Genomic DNA, 22,446 nt, shown 5'->3' on the forward strand with positions numbered 1-22,446 from the left:
AATGGCAGCAACCGTCCTCAAGCTGCTTCTTTCCCTGAAAGTGAGCTAAGATGCCACTTTGAGGGGCGTGTGTGTGCTAAATAACCTCTTATTTGTGGGAATGTTCAGGGATGCAGGAGAGGATATATTGTTTGATTATATCCTTTCCAACTTGTGTTAACGAGTTCTACAATTTAGCAGAGTAAAATTCCCCTTTTTAAACTTGCACAGCGGATGCATTTGCTCGGGCTCGCTAAAGCCTCTAAAATGAGTTACCTGGTAATTTCCCCTTTAGTCCCTCATAAAAGAAATAGACACGACACAGTCTTCTATAAAAGTATTAAAAGAGTTTACTCACTAACATTCTGTTTACAGATGGATCCCAGAAGGCAGACTTAAGTTACAAAAGTAATATACCTGGAATCTATCCCATAAAGAGATAGTCCCTTTGACCTCTCTTGGCTGGAAGCCAAGAGAGCATCTTAGCCTAAGCTGATGTTGCTTCTTTGATGAATATAGTCAGAGAGAGAGATGGCGGCCAGTCCTATGCTTTAGTTACCTGCACAGGTGAGGCCACGCCCACCTCTGGTCACATGTAGAGGAAGTCTGTCCCAGCCTAGGAGGAAACAGGAAGTTCCGACTGGCTGGTCCAGACATCCCCTTTTTATGTCCACTCTAGGGATGTTGTACTTGACTGCTCTGTGTTTCACATCCCACATTATTCCGCAAGGCTCTCTCTTCTCCTCCGCAGGCTACGACTTCCCGGCGGTGTTGCAGTGGTTTGCTGAGCGTGTGGACCTCATCATCCTCCTCTTTGACGCCCACAAGCTGGAGATCTCAGACGAGTTCTCGGAGGCCATCCGGGCCCTCAAGGGCAACGAGGACAAGATCCGGGTGGTCCTGAACAAGGCCGACATGGTGGAGACGCAGCAGCTGATGCGGGTCTACGGCGCCCTCATGTGGTCGCTGGGCAAAGTGTTCAACACGCCCGAGGTGCTGCGTGTCTACATCGGGTCCTTCTGGTCGGAGCCCCTGATGATCTCCGATAACCGACGGTTATTTGAGCTCGAGGAGCAGGACTTGTTCACGGACATCCAGAACCTGCCCCGGAATTCTGCCCTGAGGAAGCTTAACGATTTGGTCAAGAGAGCCCGTCTGGTCAGGGTGAGTAACTGGGCGGCCACAAGGTAGACAGGGAAGGTCTCAGCGGTGGCTAAGGAGAATAATGTCCTAGGACAACAAGGAGATGTTCGGTAGATCGGGGCTGGGGAAACCTGTGGCCCTCCAGATGTTCTTGGACTCCAGCTCCCATCAGTCATCAAAGGTGATGGGAGTTGTAATATGACAACACCTGAAGGCACACACGTTCCCCACCCCCTGCCGCAGGTAATGCATTGCGATGGGTATCAAGTTATGAGAAAGGAGGTTCTGACTAAACATCAGGAAGAGCTGTCATAGCCCTGTTCGGGTCCTGTTGCTGATCTAGAAGGGGATAGGAGCTCCAAGTAACACTTGCCTGAGAGCAGAATCCACATGAATCCACAGAATCCACATTGATAGCCATGTTCAAATATATAAAAGTATGTGACATAGAGGAGGGAGAAAGGTTGTTTTCTGCTGCTCCAGAGAAGCGGACACGGAGCAATGGATCCAAACTACACGAAAGAAGATTCCACCTAAACCTTAAGGAAGAACTTCCTGACAGTAAGAGCTGTTCAACAGTGGAATTTGCTGCCAAGGAGTGTGGTGGAGTCTCCTACTTTGGAGGTCTTTAAGCAGAGGCTTGACAACCATATGTCAGGAGTGCTCTGATGGTGTTTCCTGCTTGGCAGGGGGTTGGACTCGATGGCCCTTGTGGTCTCTTCCAACTCTATGATTCTATGATTCTATGATTCTATATGAAGTCAGGGGACCCAGAGGTCAGGGAATCCAGATGATCACAGAGACAAGGGTCTAGATGGAGAGCAGGAAACAGCAAGGCAGGGCCGGGAACCACAGGCATCGTTTCCAGCATCTGACTGCTGCTGAGAGCTCTGCTTAAGAAGGCTGAAGCCAGCTGGTTCTCATCAGTGCCTTCTCCTGTTCTTGAAGGCTGTTCAGCTGCGGGCGGCGTCATTCCGCCTTCTTCTCCTTCAGGCTGCTGTTCAGCAGGTGAAGCTGACTCCTGACCCATGACAAGAACTTTCAGCCAGTAAGAAGTCTTAGGACAGTGGAGCGGACTCCCTCGGAAGGTGGTGGACTCTCCTTCCTTGAAGGTTTTTAAGCAGAGGTTGGATGGCCATCGGTCAGGGATGCTTTCATTGAGATTCTTCATTGTAGGGGTTTAGAACAGATGAACCTCTGGGTTCCTTCCAACTCTATGATTCTATTACCCAGTACAGTGGTACTTCGGGTTACATACGCTTCAGGTTACATACACTTCAGGTTACAGACTCTGCTAACCCAGAAATATTGCTTCAGGTTAAGAACTTCGCTTCAGGATGAGAACAGAAATTGTGCTCCGGCGGCGCGGCAGCAGCAGGAGGCCCCATTAGCTAAAGTGGTGCTTCAGGTTAAGAACAGTTTCAGGTTAAGAACGGACCTCCGGAACGAATTAAGTACTTAACCCGGGGTAAAAGGTAAAGGGACCCCTGACCATTAGGTCCATTAGGTCCAGTCATGACCGACTCTGGGGTTGCGCCGCTCATCTCGCTTTATTGGCCGAGGGAGCTTCCGGGTCATGTGGCCAGCATGACCAAGCCGCTTCTGGCGAACCAGAGCAGCGCACAGACACACCGTTTACCTTCCCGCCGGAGTGGTACCTATTTATCTACTTGCACTTTGACGTGCTTTCGAACTGCTAGGTTGGCAGGAGCAGGGACCGAGCAACAGGAGCTCACCCCCTCGCGGGGATTCGAACCGCCGACCTTCTGATCGGCAAGTCCTAGGCTCTGTGGTTTAACCCACAGTGCCACCCGCGTCCTTAACCCAAAGTACCACTATATTAATGACTGCAGAACTGTTGGCTAGTGTGGTAATTTCCCATCGCAACCAGGGATAGGTGGAGATGGCAAGCATTATTGAATGGAAGGATATTCCAGCGTTGCAGACATGTTTGTGACTGAAGGAAGGGCTTGACTGATGCTCCACACAGTGAGAAAATACAGAGTTTTAATGGGGTTGTGGGGAGAGGACATGCAATGGCAGGCTTTACCCATCTGGCTAATGCACCAGATGCATTACTGAACTTCTCTTCACCCATACTGAGGATGGGCTCCCATGCTGTGCTTCATCCTACAATTGCCCTCCTTCCGCTGTCTCCAACTACACCGCTTTTCCTTTTTGAAAGGATTGACCTTAAGTAATACTATCACACTTGCAGAGGGGCCCTTCCACTAAACCACCCCCATTCCCCTTTTTCTCCGTCACAGGAGACTGCGGCTTGTCCCGACGCCCAGTTTTTAATTGCTGCTTTTCCTGTTCTCCCGAGCAATTGGGAAGGGACTTTATTGCGCCTCCCCCTCTGAACAATGGCCCCGTCCCCGCAGAGGAAGCCCGCATTGTGCTTCAGGGTACAATGTGTTTATGGGCTCGGCCTCCCCTTTCCTATTCCCCAACGCTTCCCTCTGTGTTTTGCTCTGGTTTCCTCGTTAAGCACGTTCCTGATGAGGTGGCATCTTCCGCCGTCTTAATTAGATGAATGACGCTGCCTCGTTTCTCTCCTCTCAGGCCTGCTGCTCTGGGTACGCAGAGTAGCGGAGATGGGTAGAGCAGCCTGGCCTCACCCAAAGATCCGTCTTAGCCATAGATCGAATCCTGGCTCCCACTTCTCACAAACAGCAGTAGCTATTTTCTGACCCATCAGAAAGACAGTCTTTTAGCAAGCCAGGCATGGGTCTGAGTTCCTGGAGGCTGCTCTATGAAGGTGTGAGGGACACTGCCCTACCAACCTCAGCCTGCCTGCAGCCAGCCCCACACCTCTCTGCCCTCTTGCTTTTGACCAATCCAGAGAGTAGTGTAGCCTGTCATCTTCTCCCTCCTCAGTTTCTGTAGAAATTGGCAGAGAAGATGGGTACCAATCTAGAATCGGCTGCTTCTGCCTGTCGCTGGCACTGACTCCAACTGCTGTTGGCATCCCTGCCTTCCGCCCTACCATTGCCAAGATAGAGAGGGAAGGGGCGACCCACTTTTTCTGGTTTGGGTGCTGTCCGCACCCAGTTTTAGACACAGCCTAGTCCACTTACGTTCTGTCACTATCCACCGCCGGCGTGCTGTCGCCAACAGATTAATTCCAAGGGAACATGGCCTTTGAAAGGAAACAGCAACAGCAACAAACCACTATTGTAAGGATGGTGAGGTGATGGGTGTTGGATTCCAACTCCCATCAGCCCCAGCCAACATGGTAAGTCCAAAATGCAGTCCAAAATAACTGCAGGGCGCCTGGTTGGGGAAGGCTGATTCCTGCATTGCAGGGGGTTGGACTAGATGACCTTTGGGGTGCCTTCCAACTCTACAATTCTATGAGTCTATGTTTCTGTGATACACGGAAAGCACTTTGAACGCCTGAAGGTTATGTATAGACCTGGTAAGTGCCCCTACCTGCGGGACCAGAGATTCTCAGAGGACTGGAGTAAATATATGAATTATTTGAAAAGCAATTGTAGTCAACAGATTAGTAGGATTGCAAGAAGTTTTGTAAGGAGGATTATGCGAATTATTGCAGAGAAAACCATGATAAGAATTATTAGTGAAGGAGTTGATGGAAGTCCAAAACATTGTATAAGATAAGAATGTACGTTATATGATTTTTGGAAATCTGTAAAAACTAGTGTGTGTGTGTGTGTGTGTGTGTGTGTGTGTGTGTGTGTGTGTGTGTGTAATTGCCCTTACTAAATTACTTAATTCTTAACTGGTTAACATCCCTAATTTTCATATTATAATACAGTGGTACCTCGGGTTACATACGCGTCAGGTTACATACGCTTCAGGTTACAGACTCCGCTAACCCAGAAATAGTGCTTCAGGTTAAAAACTTTGCTTCAGGATGAGAACAGAAATCGTGCTCCGGTGGCGCGGCAGCAGCAGGAGGCCCCGTTAGCTAAAGTGGTGCTTCAGGTTAAGAACAGTTTCAGGTTAAGTATGGACCTCCAGAACGAATTAAGTACTTAACCTGAGGTACCACTGTAAGAACTTACACAGTACTGTGTGGGATCCTCATCTGACAGCATCACCACATCTTAGAATAATGTTTTGGATGGGCACCTTTGGCCAGCGGATGATTTGGAGGGATGAGAGGGCACATAATCACATCTCCTTTGGCCCTGGATAATTGGCTGCTTGCTGAAATAGCCTCCCCAAATCTGCCACCTAGAGTGGTTTGCCTCACCTTGTCCAACAAGAGGGCCGGCCCAGGTTTCCTTAATGTCCCCCTCTGCCGACATACATAGCTGACTTAGGTCACGTCCGCACTGTGCATTTAAAGCGCTCTTATAGCACTTCAACAGTCATGGCTTCCTCCAGCGAATCCCAGAAACCATACTTTGTTAAGGGGGCTGGGAATTATAGTTCTGAGCAGCTAAACTACAGTTCCCAGGATTCTTTGAGGGAAGCCACATGCTTTCGGTGTATAGTGTGAAAACACTGCAGAGATTAATTCTAGCCAATCTATTCCAGCAGCAAGGAAGTATCACTCCTTCTGCCATCTCCTCTCTCTCTCTCTCTCTCTCTCTCTCTCTCTCTCTCTCTCACACACACACACACACACACACACACACACACACACATTTGCAGATTATTTACAAGGTTCTTCAGTTGCCCAGAAAACGAGCTAGCAGTTACCCAAAAGTTCAGGAAGCTTCTGTTTTCGCCCCCAGATTTCTCAGCCTTATCTTTTCCTGTCACCTGTAAGGATGGGTTTTTATTACAAGGGCCCTCCAGTGGCAATTTCCTCCTGGCTTTGGAAAAAGAAAATAACACAAACCCACAAAAAACAGCTGGGTACAAGGAAGGACGTCAAGGCCTCTGCAGCAAATTTTTCTCCAGTGTCAGGCACACCAACCCTGGAGTTGAATGAGGACTGAGGACACGTCCAGGCAGCCCTTATTTCAGGGTGGGGGTTCAGTCACGTGCTGGCAAATTCAGGCTGCACGATTGAAGCTGATTTGGGGTTCCTGAGCAGCAAACCTTCCCACTAAAAATCGGACTTTTGGCAAGGAGAGAAGCATGGAACGATAGCGCTTGCTTTGACCCAATGTACTCACTGTGCCTTTAGAGCATGACTCCCCCCCCCCCCAAAAAAAAGAATTCTGGGAAGTGTAGTTCATTAATAATAATAATAATAATAATAATAATAATAATAATAATAATGGGACACGGGTGGCGCTGTGGGTTAAACCACAGAGCCTAGGACTTGCCGATCAGAAGGTCGGCGGTTTGAATCCCCGCGACGGGGTGCGCTCCCGTCACTCGGTCCCTGCTCCTGCCAACCTAGCAGTTCAAAAGCACGTCAAAGTGCAAGTAGATAAATAGGTACTGCTCTGGCGGGAAGGTAAATGGCATTTCCGTGCGCTGCTCTGGTTCACCAGAAGCGGCTTAGTCATGCTGGCCACATGACGCAGAAGCTGTACACCGGCTCCCTCGGCCAATAAAGCGAGATGAGCGCCACAACCCCAGAGTTGGTCACAACTGGACCTAATGGTCAGGGGTCCCTTTTCCTTTACCTTATCCCGCCCTCCCTGGCCAGGGCTGGCTAACACCAAATATAAATTACAATACAACATAATAGAAAAAAGAAAAAAAAGGTTAATTAAAATACGGCTTAAAATACAGCTTAAATGCAGCCTCATTTTAGTAGTAGCCCATAAATCAAGACCATAAAGGGAGGAAACATCAGATATTCACCCGAGCCAGCTATCCATGCTGGTTATACATGGGCCAGCAAAAAAGCCAAGGGAAAATTTATATACCAAATCCCATATAAGGGGTCAGAGTGAGTCCAAGCTGGAGGCCAGATGGAACAGCTCTATCTTGCAGGCCCTGTGGAAAGATGTCAAATCCTGCAGGGCCCCGGTCTCTTGTGACAGAGCATTCCACCAAGTCGGGTCGGGGCCAGTGCTGAAAAGGCCCTGGCCCTAGTTGAGACCAATCTAACCTCCTTGAGACTCGGGACCTCCAAAGTGTTGTTATTTATGGACCTTAAGGTCCTCCTCGGGGCATACCAGGGTGCTGAGAATTGTAGGGCCCGATATCCTTTGCGGTTAAAGCCCATGTGCTTTAACTTTGCGGTGCGTCTGCAGCTATTAAAATCCCTTCCCCGCAAACTAAATCAGGATGAATGCTCAGTCTACAGATTTCAAAGAATTGCGGGGCTGGAAAGGACCATGAGGGTCATTTAGTCCAACCCCCTGCAATGCGGGACTTTTCCCACTAAAGATCGAAGGCTGAAATAGCATTGAAATGGGATGATGTTATAACTGCCCTCTCACACCACCGTGAGCACAAATCATCGTTGTTGTTGTTGTTTAGTCGTTTAGTCGTGTCTGACTCTTCGTGACCCCATGGACCAGAGCACGCCAGGCACTCCTGTCTTCCACTGCCTCCCGCAGTTTGGTCAAACTCATGCTGGTAGCTTCGAGAACACCATCTCGTCCTCTGTCGTCCCCTTCTCCTTGTGCCCTCCATCTTTCCCAACATCAGGGTCTTTTCCAGGGAGTCTTCTCTTCTCATGAGGTGGCCAAAGTATTGGAGCCTCAGCTTCAGGATCTGTCCTTCCAGTGAGCACTCAGGGCTGATTTCCTTCAGAATGGAGAGGTTTGATCTTCTTGCAGTCCATGGGACTCTCAAGAGTCTCCTCCAGCACCAGAATTCAAAAGCATCAATTCTTCGGCGATCAGCCTTCTTTATGGTCCAGCTCTCACTTCACTTCCATACGTCACTAGCACAAATCATCAAGGATGCACAGTTAGAAAGGACCCTCACTTTATCCATTTCTGATCAGAGGCCCAGGACAGGATTTACAACCTGGCTCCTAGCTCCCTCTTTGGGGACGTTTCCTCTGCTCATCTCTCTCCCGCAACCCCTGCATCCTGTCTTGCCTGGGCTTCTGAGCCTTCTCACGCCCCAGACGTCAGCCGCTTCAGCTTGGCTGCCACCTCAAGGGTTGATGAGCCGAGCCAACGACACGGAGATTTCCTTATTCTCCAGACAATGAGCTGCGCTGCTTTGCACAGGAAAGCCCTGAGCCATAAATCCAGCCGGTAGTTGGGGAAGCGACCCCAGGGAATCCATCTTCTAGCCAGAAGTCCAGAACTGCAAAGCCTGCTTTAGGCTGCTCTCGAATGCTAGAATCTTCTTCAGTGCTGCATCGCTCACGTCCTGGAAGGAACATGATCAGTTTTCATGAACACCAAGTTGGGGGAAGCTGGTAACGCTTTTTTTGGAAGCCTGAAGGTAGCATTCAAAAGTTGTCGGTGACTTCTACCATCTCAAGCTTCCTGGCCCTGTAAAAACACCTTTTCCTGGAAAGAACACCCTGCCTAGCACAAGTCCAGGATATCTGCTTCGACACATCTTTCTTTCCCCACCTAGCTGCCTTGACTTCTTTCTGCATCCTCTTCCTCTTTCTTCAGCACTGAAATGCCCTACCTGACATCACTTAACGTTTTGCTTGTCTCCATGCTCCCCACCATAAAGAAGGCTCTCCATGCTCCTGGACCATAAAGAAGGCTGATCGCCAAAGAATTGATGCTTTTGAATTATGGTGCTGGAGGAGACTCTTGAGAGTCCCATGGACTGCAAGAAGATCAAACACATCCATTCTTAAGGAAATTAGCCCTGAGTGCTCACTGGAAGGACAGATCCTGAAGCTAAGGCTCCAATACTTTGGGTGAGGGTCTGTATCTTTTTTGGGGGGGGGGGATATATTGAAGTTTTCACATTACAATAGGGGAGGAAAACCCAAACTAATCTACAGGAAATAAAGAAAAGAAAGATACCGAAGAAAGAAGGAACAGAAAAAAGCTACAAGATACTCCCTCAGCACTAAATAATAATAATAATAATAATAATAATAATAATAATAATAATAATAATTTTATTTATACCCCACCCTCCCTGGCCAGAGCCGGGCTCAGGGCAGCTAACACCAATAAAATCACAGTAAAAACATAATGGGGGAGGGGAGACACAATTTAAAATACAGGTTAAAATGCAATTTAAAATGCAGCCTCATTTTAAAAGTAGCCGATATCTTAACTTTCATCCTGAACAGGGGGGTTGTATCCAAGATTTGTCAGAGCAGACCCTTCAAAATAGGCACAGCTTCCATTAATTTCGATGGGCAGTATCCAATGCATTCATATTATTATTATTATTATTATTATTATTATTATTATTATTATTTATTACTTATAGCCTGCCCATCTGACTGGGTTGCCCCAGCCACTCTGGGCAGCTTCCAACACAACGTAAAAACACAGGCAAACATTAGATACAGTGGTACCTCGGGTTACATACGCTTCAGGTTACATATGCTTCAGGTTACACACTCCGCTAACCCAGAAATAGTGTTTCAGGTTAAGAACTTTGCTTCAGGATAAGAACAGAAATTGTGCTCTGGTGGCACGGTGGCAGCAGGAGGCCCCATTAGCTAAAGTGGTGCTTCAGGTTAAGAACAGTTTCAGGTTAAGAACAGACCTCTGGAATGAATTAAGTACTTAACCCGAGGTACCACTGTATTAAAAATTTTCCGATACAGGCTGCCTTCAGATGTCTCCAGAAAGTTGTGTAGCTGTTTATCTGCTCAACATCTGACGGGAGGGCGTTCCATGGGGTGGGCGCCACTACCGAGAAGGCCCTCTGCCTGGTTCCTTGTAACTTCACTTCTCACAGTGAGGGAACCACCAGAAGGCCCTCGGAGCTGGACCTCAGTGTCCAGGCTGAGCAATGGGGTTGAAGACACTTCTTCAGGTAAACAGGGCTTGAGGCCTTTGAAGGCATGGTGTGAATGTGGCCTGACAGACACACGTGCTGCTCTTAAGAGCCAATCTTCATAAGCTGCTGCTTTGGTCCACCCAGGTGCATGCTCACATCATCAGCCACCTGAAGAGAGAGATGCCGTCTGTTTTTGGCAAGGACAACAAGAAGAAAGCGCTGATTGCCAAGCTGCCCGTCATCTTCGCCAAGATCCAACTTGAACATCACATCTCGCCGGGAGATTTCCCCGACTGCAACAAGATGCAGGTGAGGGCAGTTTCCTCGTCTCCCATCGCACTCATCTGAAGCAGCCATGATAGGCAAAACAACACAAGTTTCCCTGTACTGTACTAGATCCCATCTCCTTAATTTTTTTGCCATGGTCCTCACTTCAGGATCAGGGGTAGAGAATCTGTGTCCCTTCCAATGTCGCTGGTGGTATGCAGGCAGAATCCTCCCCTAGTGTCATGGGCTGCTGGGATGCAGAGAAGTGGAGGGAGGCACCAGCTGGGGATCCCCCAGGGGAAGAAGGCTCAGAGCCAGGGGGTGACAATGAGTGGCCAGAGGGAGAAGACAGGGAAGAGGAAGTGTGGGGAGCTGAAGAGGTAACAGGGTTTAGTGAGCGGGAAGAGGCTGTGGCAGAGAGCAGTCCAGAATCAGAGGCAGAAGCAGAGGCTGGAGAGGCAGAGATGTGTCAGGCTGTTGAAGAAGCCAGGGGGTCTCCCCCTCCTTCTGCAACAAGCTCCCCTCCTGGTCTCCCAGAACCAGAAGAGGCATGAAGAGGGCAGAGGAGAAGTTAGCTTCATGCAGGCACAGTCTCAGATTGCTTGGGGAAAGCCCTGGAGAGGAGGGGACTTAGGCAGCTGTGAGAAGGCCTTCACTCTCAGCAACTGCTTCATGTGGACAAGACCTACTGGAGACCTACTGGCACTCCTGTGCAGATCCTGTTTTTGCTAATAGGTAACTCCGACTTAAGGGACACAGGTGGCGCTGTGGTTTAAACCACAGAGCCTAGGACTTGCTGATCAGAAGGTCAGCAGTTTGAATCCCCGCGACGGGGTGAGCTCCCGTTGCTCGGTCCCTGCTCCTGCCAACCTAGCAGTTCGAAAGCACATCAAAGTGCAAGTAGATAAATAGGTACCGCTCTGGCGGGAAGGTAAATGGTGTTTCCGTGCGCTGCTCTGGTTCACCAGAAGCGGCTTAGTCATGCTGGCCACATGACCCAGAAGCTGTATGCTGGCTCCTTCGGCCAATAAAGCGAGATGAGCGTCACAACCCCAGAGTCGGCCACGACTGGACCTGATGGTCAGGGGTCCCTTTACCTTTAACTCCGACTTGCTCAGTGTGATTTACTGCTGGCTCGCTCCTGTCACCCAGCTTCGGGAGGGGGGGGTTCAGCATCACTTAATGTATATAGAATATAGCATTGTATTCAAGCAGGCAGGAGTGCCACAGGGCTAGTCCCATAAGCTATGCCACTTCCTCCTCTCCCAATTCTTTCTAGGAGATGCTCATGGTGCACGACTTCACCAAATTCCACGGGCTGAAGCCGCGCATGGTGGATGCTTTGGACGAGCTGCTGACGCTGGACATTGCCAAGCTGATGCCCCTCCTGCGCCAGGAGGAGGTGGAGGTCCCCGAGCAGATTGTGCACGGCGGTGCCTTCGACGGCACCCGCAACGGCCCCTTCATCGAAGGAGCGACCGAGGGGGCCTACGAGGGCATGGACGACGACGAGTGGGTGGTGACCAAGGACAAGCCCAAATACGACGAGATCTTCTACAACCTGTCCCCTATGGACGGCAAGCTGAGCGGCACCAAAGCCAAGAATTGGATGGTCACCACCAAGCTGCCCAACTCCGTCCTCGGCAAGATCTGGAAGCTCAGCGACGTCGACCGCGACGGCATGCTGGACGACGAGGAGTTTGCTCTTGCCAGTCACCTCATTGAGGTCAAGCTGGAGGGCCACGGCCTGCCCTCCGACCTGCCCCGCCACCTTGTGCCGCCCTCCAAGCGTCGGCAGAAGGGGTCGGCAGAGTAAGGAATCTCCCCAAGCTGGCCTCCATTCCTACGCCAAGGCTTGAACTGCTCCAGTAGGCCCTGGTTTGGCTCCGACTTTTCATTTTCCACCCCTATCTGGCTCAAAGCCCTCGTGAAAGCCTCGTTCTCGCACAGCATGGCAGATCCCGCTTCCTGCTCCCTCCTTCAAGCCAGTCACCACTTCTGCCTTCTTCTTCGTCCCTACTGGACTCAAAAGAAAACTAGAAAAGTTCCAGTCCGCTCCAGCAGGCTTCAGTTCCTCACGTAGGCCTTCGTCTTCCAAGCATCGTTTCAACTACTTCAGTTGGTATCATAATCCAGGTTTCCACTTCCTTCTCCCAGGCCTAGTTGGGCCAGTGGCCGTTGGCCCTCACACATGCCAGACTTTCCCAGGAGGTCTTCCTTTCTCAAAAAAAGGGCTTCCTGCAGCAATGCGGCAATAGTTATCTCACACTTGAGCTACCTGCTTTCTCGGCACCAGCCTCAGACTGTTCTCTTGCCGCTCGCAAACGAAGAGGACCTTGACCTTTTTTCACTGGGTCTTGGCCTTGTTGCCAGCTCAGACTCCAATGTGTGCACTTCTCATTCCTCTGGTTCCATTAGAAACCTTCTCTACGTTGAACTTCCCTAGCTGGACACCTCAAGGCTGCTCGGGGACATTATTCCGGCAGGGCCTTATGGACAGCGACGGTCAAAGGTTTCCTTGGTGGCGTTGCTGCCGCCATTACTCCTTGCCGGACTCCATCAGTCAGGGTGGCGGGAGACGTGAGGCAGGAGTGAAGGAAGACCGGCAAGGAAAAGGACAGGTCCACACTCAGGTCCACGTGCAAACCTGACCAGAAAGCCTTTAAAGAAATCATGGAGAGAGTATTCATTGACCCACCCTGGCCTACTGCCATCAGTAAGCTTGGTTCAACTACAGTGTCCACTTTTTTGAGCAAGGTTCATAGAATGAATGCTCACCTAGCAGCCTTTACATGCCCAGAGTACAGGACCCTCTAGGGAAGGGCTATAGCTCAGTGGTAAGGAACCCGCTTTGCATGCAGAAAGTCCCCGGCATTTCCAGGTGAGGCTAAAGAAATGGATGGGGCTTGTCATTTCACAGATAGTGTTGGTGGAAGAAGAGAGCTTTGCATGGGTTTCTTTTCCATCCTCGCAAGTGAAAATTATGCCTTGGGTGTTTGTTGGCTTGGGAAGTCAAAGTAGAAACCATGGGCTAGGTAGATAAACCAAGTTAAAAGAACTCCCTTACTTCCCATTGGAGGGGTGCCCTTCACAGAGAGAGAGTGCCTGGAATGTGCAGAACCCACAGGGAAAACAAGGAGAGTTGGGCCAGCAGGAGACCAGCAGATGTTGGAAGTGCCCCCTGGCACCATGCCCCCCGGGTGGCAGAGAATGTTTGAGGTGGCGGCCTTTCAAATCCAGCCTTTCAAATCCAGCCACTGAGCACCCTCTTTGCAGACCAGGGAAGCCAAAGCGTCTTCCACCTGGAGACGGGATTAAGAGCGCTCGCCTCAATGCAACAGGCATTTCCCCCAACCGCCCCACCTTCTAGTAAGACGTTGGCAGAAGCAAGAGCTTCTTAAGAGCCCCTTCGCAAGTGTTAATGGGGTATTATGGGGATGTGGGGTGGAAGCTCCTACACAGGAACAAAAGAGGTGGCGAAGGCCACCAACCTGGGTGGCTTTAAAAGAGGAGTAGACAAATTCATGGATGATAACTCCGTCCATCCCCATCAGCCGTTATGGCTGTTGCCACCTCCCAAATTGGCACCCGATTGGCCACTGTGAACCCAAGATGGCCCACTGATCTGATCCAGCGGGACTCTTCTGATCCTCTTAGCAAGCTCTGCTTCAGCCCACATTTGCTGGGTTCAAGCCAGAGCCGGCCCTACCGGTAGGCAGGAGGCGGAAACCTGGCCTTCACGTTCACAGGCCAGATTTCGGGTGGGTACCACTGAAAGGCGTTGTCATTTGCTCCGTTTGTCGTTAAACATTTTGTCATGCCTGAGGGAGGCTGCCGCTCTGTTTTCTCTGTCTCAGAAAACCAAATGCCTTGGAGCCTTCTCTGGGCTCAAGTAGGGTCGTTCCCTACAGAGGCCTGCGACACGGTGAGGAAGTTGCTGCCGTCCCATCCACTCCTCAAAAGCCTCTGCTGGCTTTTGAGAAACCACCCCCCAATTGCTCTGGCTGCCTGTTTGTGCTGACTACTGAAATAGCCTCCATTCCTAGGCCTGAATACTGCTGGAGGCCACACCCCAAGCTCTCCTGGGATTTAGCTTCCTCCAAACATCGTGCTTTTTCTACTGGCCAAAGGCCAGGTAGGGGCCTGGGTTGACCTCACAGCCCAGAAGATCTCCATCCATTTGCAAGGGTGAGGTGGCTGAGAAAGCTGAACAAGGGCTGATGTCCAGGTGGGCAGTGTATGGCTTGAGGCTTACACTGGACTAAGGCACCTGAAGTTAGGAATCGGGGAGCAATCTGCTTCAGCTTGCATTTAAAGATGAACTTACCTACCTAATCCGCAGGCCCCAAAACAATATGCAAACCGAAAACGCAGCCACCCCTTGAAATTTGCACTTTTCTGTTCTATAGCCAAATAAAAAGATGAATGTGTTAGCAGAGACGCTGCTTAGAAATGCATATATTGCTGAAATTAACACACAAGACTTATTTATATCGGGGGAAGTTGCTTGCAAAACAACTGCGCTGGTGGGAGTTGTCGTCCAAAACATCCGGAGGGCACCAGGTTGGCGATGGCTGCAATTACGCAATTAACATAGCACGGGGTTTTTGTGTTGCGATTTTGAGAGGGCTGTCTGAGTTACCCGTCTGTCGCACCGAAAGCAAAGGCAGAATATTGCACCACACTTTAAGACCAACTAATGTTGTTATGGCACAAGCCTTTCTGGAATCATGAATTTGTGAGTCTCTAAGGGACATGGGTGGTGCTGTGGGTTAAACCACAGAGCCTAGGACTTGCTGATCAGAAGGTCAGCGGTTCGAATGATGGGGTGAGCTCCCGTTGCTCGGTCCCTACTCCTGCCAACCTAGCAGTTTGAAAGCACATCAAAGTGCAAGCAGATAAATAGGTACTGCTCCGGCGGGAAGGTAAACGGCATTTCCGTGCGCTGCTCTGGTTCGCCAGAAGCGGCTTAGTCATGCTGGCCACATGACCCGGAAGCTGTACACCAGCTCCCTCAGCCAGTAAAGCGAGATGAGCGCCGCAACCCCAGAGTCGGCCACGACTGGACCTAATGGTCAGGGGTCCCTTTACCTTTAAGGTGCCACAAGGCTCTTGTGTAAATTCCATCCATTGGGAAGCCTGAGCAGCCCTACCCACCCCAGCCTCAGCCTTTTATCGTACTCCCCTCCAGCCCACTTCCCCACCACCAGCAGCTGCTTTTTATGTAATGAAAACCATGTGCATCAATTGCTTTCATGCAATAAAATTTTCTGTCTTGTTTGGTCCTCAATCTGTGCATTAGCAGTGCCAAAGTTTTGCATTTTTATTATCCCAACACTGTGCCTTAGGCTCACCTTCTTACAAGGCATCATAGCTGGATTTCTACCCAAGCAGCACCCTGGATCTCTTCTGCAACTGATAGGAAGCCTGCCCTTTGGTGCTAGCTCTGATCCGAGGGCCCTCTTTCATAATTCTGTCCAGACCTCACCCCCATGCCCTGCACCTCTGCAAGCCTTTTCCCTTGCTGAGAAGACCAAAGCAGTGTTCTGCCCACACGTGATGCTTCCAAGATGCTCCTTTTGACCTGGGAGCATGTCATAATGAACATATACCTGCTTTGGGTTGTTGGGGTTTCTACTATCCTGGCTTCCCTGCAAAGGACGCTGCGGGTTGTCACTTGCTTAGGGTGCTGGGAATTATCTGCTTAAAGATCCTGTTGCAAACCTGCTGTTACCAGGGGGAGAGGAAGTGACTGGTAAACCAGTTCAAGCCTGTCGTGTAGACGTGGCATCTGTGTCTCAGTCAGTAGGACTAAAACCGGAGAACCAGCCATAGAGACAAGTAGGGGGTGCATGGTTCGCCATCCTCTTTCTTAGGTGCTGCAGAGCAGCTTGGGCAGCTAACTCCACAATGGTTCTCCGGAGGACTGTGAAGCATTCCCTGGCAGGGCTGTGCATTTTCCATGTTGCAAATTAATGATTTGCACATTCAGTCTTTGGAATATATTGCACCACACACTGAAGAGCTTACGCCATGGGTGAGCAACCCTTCAACGTTATAATATCTTTACAACTATTACAGGAATTGTAAAGGATGCTTGTCCCTGCAGTGTTATCCAAATCTTTACACCTTTGAGCCGGAGCTCCTGGGTTGTTTATCCTGTGCTGCAATTAAACATGTAGATGTTCTGATATTGAAAGGTTGTCCCCCCTTGACCTAAATATTGGCTGCCAGCTGTCTGCGAGCCCCCTCAAGTACCTTGGCTAAGCTGCTGTGATGTCACAGAATGTGCGTGATCATTAGTGGTTAGAGGGGGCTATTTACAATTTACGTGGTTCTTATGAGAAAGATGTTGGTGCTGTGGGAAGTGTTGTGGGAATGAGGTTCAGAGGAGATGTTGATTCCACCTATTGCTTCAACATAACAAGTCTTCTCTGCAAGTTTCTAATGATGTATATTTGCATATGCTTCCATACTTTTTCTTCCTGCTAATTGATTTTCCCCCTCCCTCCCAAATCATTGGAGTTCAAAAGAAGTACAGTGGTACCTTGGGTTAAGAACTTAATTCGTTCCAGAGGTCCGTTCTTAACCTGAAATGGTTCTTAACATGAGGCATACTTTCGCTAATGGGGCCTCCCGCTGCCTCTGTGCCACTGGTGCAGGATTTCCATTCTTATCCTGAGGCAAAGTTCTTAACCTGGAGCAACCACTTCCTGGTTAGCGGAGTTTGTAACCCGAAGCATCTGTAACCCAAGGTACCACTGTATGTTAGAGGGATGGGAAAGAACATCAGGAGGCGAAGAAACTTGGAGAAGTTTCCAACCATTTATCCAAATCCATGCGGTCTAGCAACTTGCTTTAAAACAAGTACACCAAAGAATCGAGAGGTTCTCAGATGCGTAGCTCTTTGTTGGGCAGAAAATCCTTTGCTGGCATGTCATCCTTTGAGCTGGGTGTGACACAAACAACATTCCGTTCATTCATTGCATTACTTTGTCAACAAACTTTTGCCAGTAGTCGTGGAGTTCAAATCTGCTTCCCGGCCTCTCCAGCTGTGTTTTCGCAGTAGCACTGTTTCAGGTCAAGTTTGTTCTCGTGTGAGCACTGTGTGTAGGGAATAGCTGTCACTTTTATTCCATCTGCATTGCTTCATGTATACCTGCTGGGCTCAGATCCCTCCCTCTTTCACTGTATTCCAGCTGCACACTCCAGCTTGTTCGTTCGCTCCATTCAGCCTTATTGTTACTATTGCAGAAGCCATGGGCGTATTATTTCACATTGAAACAGCAGCATTTATCTGCCGAGTTTGCTTGCCGTTTGCTTTAGGAGTGACTTGATGCTGACTGGAGATTTCTGGATTGGGTGAAACAGACAGGGAGCAGAGAGCGTGTTGCTGACATTCAGATGGCCTGGTTCTGGCGGAAGTTGTTTGGCACTTACATGACCAAACAGATCCCTAGAGTGCTCTTAGAAAACCCCTTAGCCCACCGGTGAAGCTGTGGGTTCCCCATCCTGAAGAGGCAGGGCTGTCACCCCTTTTGTGCTTAAAATGCCAACATCTGCAACCAAAGACTCCAAACTCTGCACCCAGAATAGATGATGCAAGCCACCTATACAAAATATGACTATCCTTATGTGTGTGTATATACACTGTTTCACCCAGTTTGTTCTGCTTCCAGACTATTCCCAGCACCCCTGTATTTGCAAGGTCATTCCCAATCACTTTACTGCAGAGGCAAAAGCTGATCTGCATCCCAGGATTTTGCACCAGCAGAGCTGCCCCGTTCCCTGGCATGTAAAGGGAAGACAGACAGCTCCACGTCAAACCTCAGGATCGAGGCAAGAAGTTTGATTCCAGGTGGTGGTGGGGAAATATAAGGAACCAACTGTCTTCACTGAGACCCCTCTGCTGGTCTTGATGCAATTCCTTGGGAGACCCAGGTGTGCAGAGGACCCCCTGCTGCTTCTGCAATGTGCCTTTGTCACTGTAACAGCATTTCAACCTAAATAAAACATGTTGTATTTACCAGCCAAAGTTTGGCTTGCTTTTCCCAGGATCTTGGTGCTGTGTGCCTGTGTGTGTGTGTCTAGGTCTAGCATAGGGCTTATGGCTATTCCCTCACATTGGTGTGACAGTTTAGGAGTGTTGTATTCAATTTTTTACGTTTGTATGCTACGGTGTGGCACCTGTGGCCTGGGGAGAGTCCCAGGAGCCGCCATTATTGTTGTTGTTGTTGTTGTTGTTGTTATTATTATTATTATTATTATTATTATTATTATTATTATTAATACCCCGCCCATCTGGCTGGGTTTCCCCAGCCACTCTGGGTGGCTCCCAACAGAATATTAAAAACATGATAAAACATCAGACATTAAAAAGCTTCCCTAATCAGGGCTGCCTTCAGATGCCTTCTAAAAGTCAAATAGTTGTTTATTTCCTTGACATCTGATGTGAGGGTGTTCCACAGGGTGGGCGCCACTACCAAGAAGGCCCTCTGCCTGGTTCCCTGTAACCTCACTTCTCGCAGGGAGGGAACCGCCAGAAGGCCCTCGGTGCTGGATCTCAGTGTCTGGGCTGAATGATGGAGGTGCAGACGCTCCTTCAGGTATACTGGGCCGAGGCCGTTTAGGGCTTTAAAGGTCAGCACCAACACTTTGAATTGTGCTCGGAAACATACTGGGAGCCAATGTAGGTCTTTCAAGACCGGTGTTATATGGTCTCGGCGGCTGCCCCCGGTTACCAGGCTAGCTGCCGCATTCTGGATTAGTTGTAGTTTCTGGGTCACTTTCAAAGGTAGCCCCACGTAGAGCGCGTTGCAGTAGTCCAAGAAAGAGATAACCAGAGTATGCACCACTCTGCCGAGACAGTCTGTGGGCAGGTAGGGTCTCAGCCTGCGCACCAGATGGAGCTGGGAGACAGCTGCCCTGGACACAGAATTAACCTGCGCCTCCATGGACAGCTGTGAGTCCAAAATGACTCCCAGGCCTCACATCAGAGAGCCAGTGTGGTGTATTGGTTAAGAGCAGTAGACTTGTAATCTGGGGAACCGGATTCGCATCTCCGCTCCTCCACATGCAGCTGCTGGGTGACCTTGGGCTAGTCACACTTCTCTGAAGGCTCTCAGCCCCACTCGCCTCACAGATTGTTTGTTGTGGGGGAGGAAGGGAAAGGAGAATGTGAGCCGCTTTGAGACTCCTTAGGGTAGAGACTCCTGTGGTAGTGCGGGATATCAAATCCAAACTCTTCTTCTTCTTCAGGGGCACAGTTACCCCATTCAGGACCAGGGAGTCCTCCATACCCGCCCACCTCCTGTCCCCCAAAACAGTACTTCTGTCTTGTCAGGATTCAACCTCAATCTGTTAGCTGACATCCATCCTCCAACTGCCTCCAGACACTCACACAGGGCCTTTTCCACCTTCACTGGTTCTGATTTAAAAGAGAGGTAGAGCTGGGTATCATCGGCATATTGATGAACACCCAGCCCAAACCCCCTGATGATCTCTCCCAGCGGCTTCATATAGATATTAAAAAGCATGGCGGAGAGGACAGAGCCCTGAGCAGAGGCAAAGGGCACCGCTGAAATTTGAGAATCCCAAGTCCTCCACTGTTGCCCCAAAGAACCCTGGGAACTGTAGCGGAGCCCTCCCAGAGCTACAGTTCCCATCAACCCTTGAGGAACCATCATGTGTGCACCATTCTCTTCCTTGAGAGAAACCAGAGATCTGTAGGACTTGTCCCGTACAAAGCCATGGGGGGGGGGAAGAAATTTTGGAGACCCACATAGCTTTTCCCCCTCCATTTGGCAGGGCATGGCAAGTGTCCCCAGCCTGTGACTCACCCACTGGGCCCTGGCCAGAACACTCCTCGCCTGGCCAAAGGAAACTTTCACATTCCTCTCTCGGGTGCCAAAAAGAACAGGCGGTACCAAACGGCTCAGTACATGGAGATTCCACGGTGGGGGTAGCGCTGGGGCAAAGCCCCTGCCCGACTGAGGGGGGCAGAGTGGGTGCGGTTTGCTAATTTAAGACTATTGAACGGGGCAGCTCTACAGACGATAGTTTGCATGACTTTATTGACTTAATAACCTCGTCACCCAGAGCTCAGGGGCTCTCCTGCTCATTCTGCTCCACAAATCCAAGAGGGCCCCTCCAGATTGCACCGCTACCAGGCCAGCAATTGCAAGCTCAGTGACCAGCCAGTTCTTCGCTATGTCCAATGGGAGGACTGGGAACAAGGGCCTGCACACACATTGGCTGTGCACATACTGTAAATTTAAAGCGCACACAGGAAAAGAACATCAGGAACGGCAGCTTGTTAAGGGTACTGGGAATTGTAGTTCTGTGGTGGGCAAACTACAGTTCCCATGATTCTTTGTGGGCATGCTTTAAATGTGCCTTACGTATGGTGTGCATGCGACCATTATGGGAGCGCTGCAAGTGGCATGATTTAATCACCGGCGTTCTTTTGGATTGGGATGTGGACATGGTTCACAGCAAGATTTAAAGGCTCTAGCAGATATTAAGGATTTTAGATGCACGAAAAGCAAGCCTAGTGTTATGTTTAAGAGCTATTATGCACACACACACACACACACACACACACACACACACACACACACACCAGCCCTGCAAACCAGTCTGCAAAAATAAGGAGCCTTCACAAATTTCTGCAACCCATCTGCTCTCACATTATTAATCATTTGTGGCCCACCCACACACAGAACCACCATTTTCTCTGCCTGATTGCTTGGAAGTGATCAGTATTCGCCATAGACGACCAGGTCAGAGGCTATTTATACTAACATGGATTTGAATCTCCATATGACCAATAAGCACGCAGGAAAATAGGGGATGGGGCGTAATCCACTATTCAGGTTTCTAATAAATATATTTCTACTATTTATGTACCAGTCAGCTAACAAACTCAAGCTCCTAAGACGGTTTACATACAGTGGAACAGTTTTAACTGTGTTGCTTCCCCAGAACAACAGTGTGATCAAAACCACAGAGCCTAGGACTTGCCGATCAGAAGGTCGGTGGTTCGAATCCCCGCAACGGGGTGAGCTCCCATTGCTCTGTCCCAGCTCCTGTCTACCTAGCAGTTTGAAAGCACGCCAGTGCAAGTAGATAAATAGATACCGCTGCAGCAGGAAGGTAAACGGCATTTCCGTGTGGTCTGGCTTCTGTCACAGTTTTCCTTTGTGCCAGAAGCGGTTTAGTCCTGCTGGCCACATGACCTGGAAAGCTGTTTGTGGACAAATGCCAGCTTCCTCGGCCTGAAAAGCGAGATGAGCGCCGCAACCCCATAGTCGCCTTTGACTAGACTTAACCGTCTGGGGGTCCTTTACCTTTTTACCTACAATCAACATAAAACAATTTATGCTTCCACCACATTCAGAACGGTAAAAATGAAAGTGAGCCCTAAACCCCAATAACAACTATCAGCTGATTCCAGCTAATTTCCAAAGATCTACAAAAATGCAAATGCAACACACTGGCTAATAACTGTTAGTGAATATATAATCGGTTATGATGTCCTTCAAAATATATGAATAAGCCGCTTCAAAATGATGTTACATATCATGCAACACATCTCACAAAATATACAAGTAACTGCAAGTTGTTATATGTATGAGTCAAGGAAAGAATCAAACAAATCAATCAATAGCGAGGAACGCAATGGTTGGCATGAAAAGGGGGAGGATGTGGATATTTCCCCCCTCCCATTGCAAGAATCTACTGACAATGTTTCAGAAAGGAGGGGGCGGAATCTGCTCATCACTTCTTCCGCTCCAGCCTAAAGGAGTCTGAGTGTTATCTGTATAGAGATAAGATGACTGCTTAAGCAACTGTAACACTCATGTAATCCAGCATCTCCCATAGTCTTTAGTAGTTAATTTTAGTTTCGCAGTAGCTGTAAAAGAATAAAAGAAGTTATGCTTCAGAGCCGTTGTTCGTGTAGTTTATACTCTGCTGTGCTCCGCTGACTTTGGAACTGAGTTTGGTGCTCACGGCTCCAAGTTGTGAGCCCATTGCACTTAGACCTGCTTCCCGCAGTGGAAGGTCTCTGGAAGTGCTTTCGCAGCTCGCTTGGCCCAGTCAGGGCTGAAGACGTTGAGCCCAGTTGTTGTCACCGGCTCAAAGGCGAAGCTGACACGCCAAGCTGTCTCTCAAAGGAAGACGTCTCACAAAAGTCTCAAAGGAAGACGTCTCTCCAAAGTCTCAAAAGGACAGTATATCTGGGATAAAGGTGGATTACAGCTTCTGTGCGGGTCGCAGGTGGCGCTGTGG

The 22,446-nt window shown here is 49.4% G+C and overlaps 1 protein-coding gene across 1 annotated transcript in view; it reads left to right on the forward strand.

Annotated features, from left to right (window-relative positions):
• Positions 1–18,184, forward strand: part of EHD2 (EH domain containing 2) — a 45,531-nt gene extending 27,347 nt beyond the window's left edge. The window contains exons 3-5 of the mRNA XM_081200434.1: positions 731–1,143; positions 10,033–10,197; positions 11,435–18,184. Of these exons, the coding sequence (XP_081056560.1) occupies positions 731–1,143; positions 10,033–10,197; positions 11,435–11,971 (1,115 nt within the window). The 3' untranslated portion in view covers positions 11,972–18,184. The remainder of the gene's footprint in view (positions 1–730; positions 1,144–10,032; positions 10,198–11,434) is intronic.
• Positions 18,185–22,446: the final 4,262 nt, after the last annotated feature.

The sequence above is a fragment of the Podarcis bocagei genome, assembly GCF_964188305.1.
Source record: "Podarcis bocagei genome assembly, chromosome: 7".
Taxonomy (NCBI): domain Eukaryota; kingdom Metazoa; phylum Chordata; class Lepidosauria; order Squamata; family Lacertidae; genus Podarcis; species Podarcis bocagei.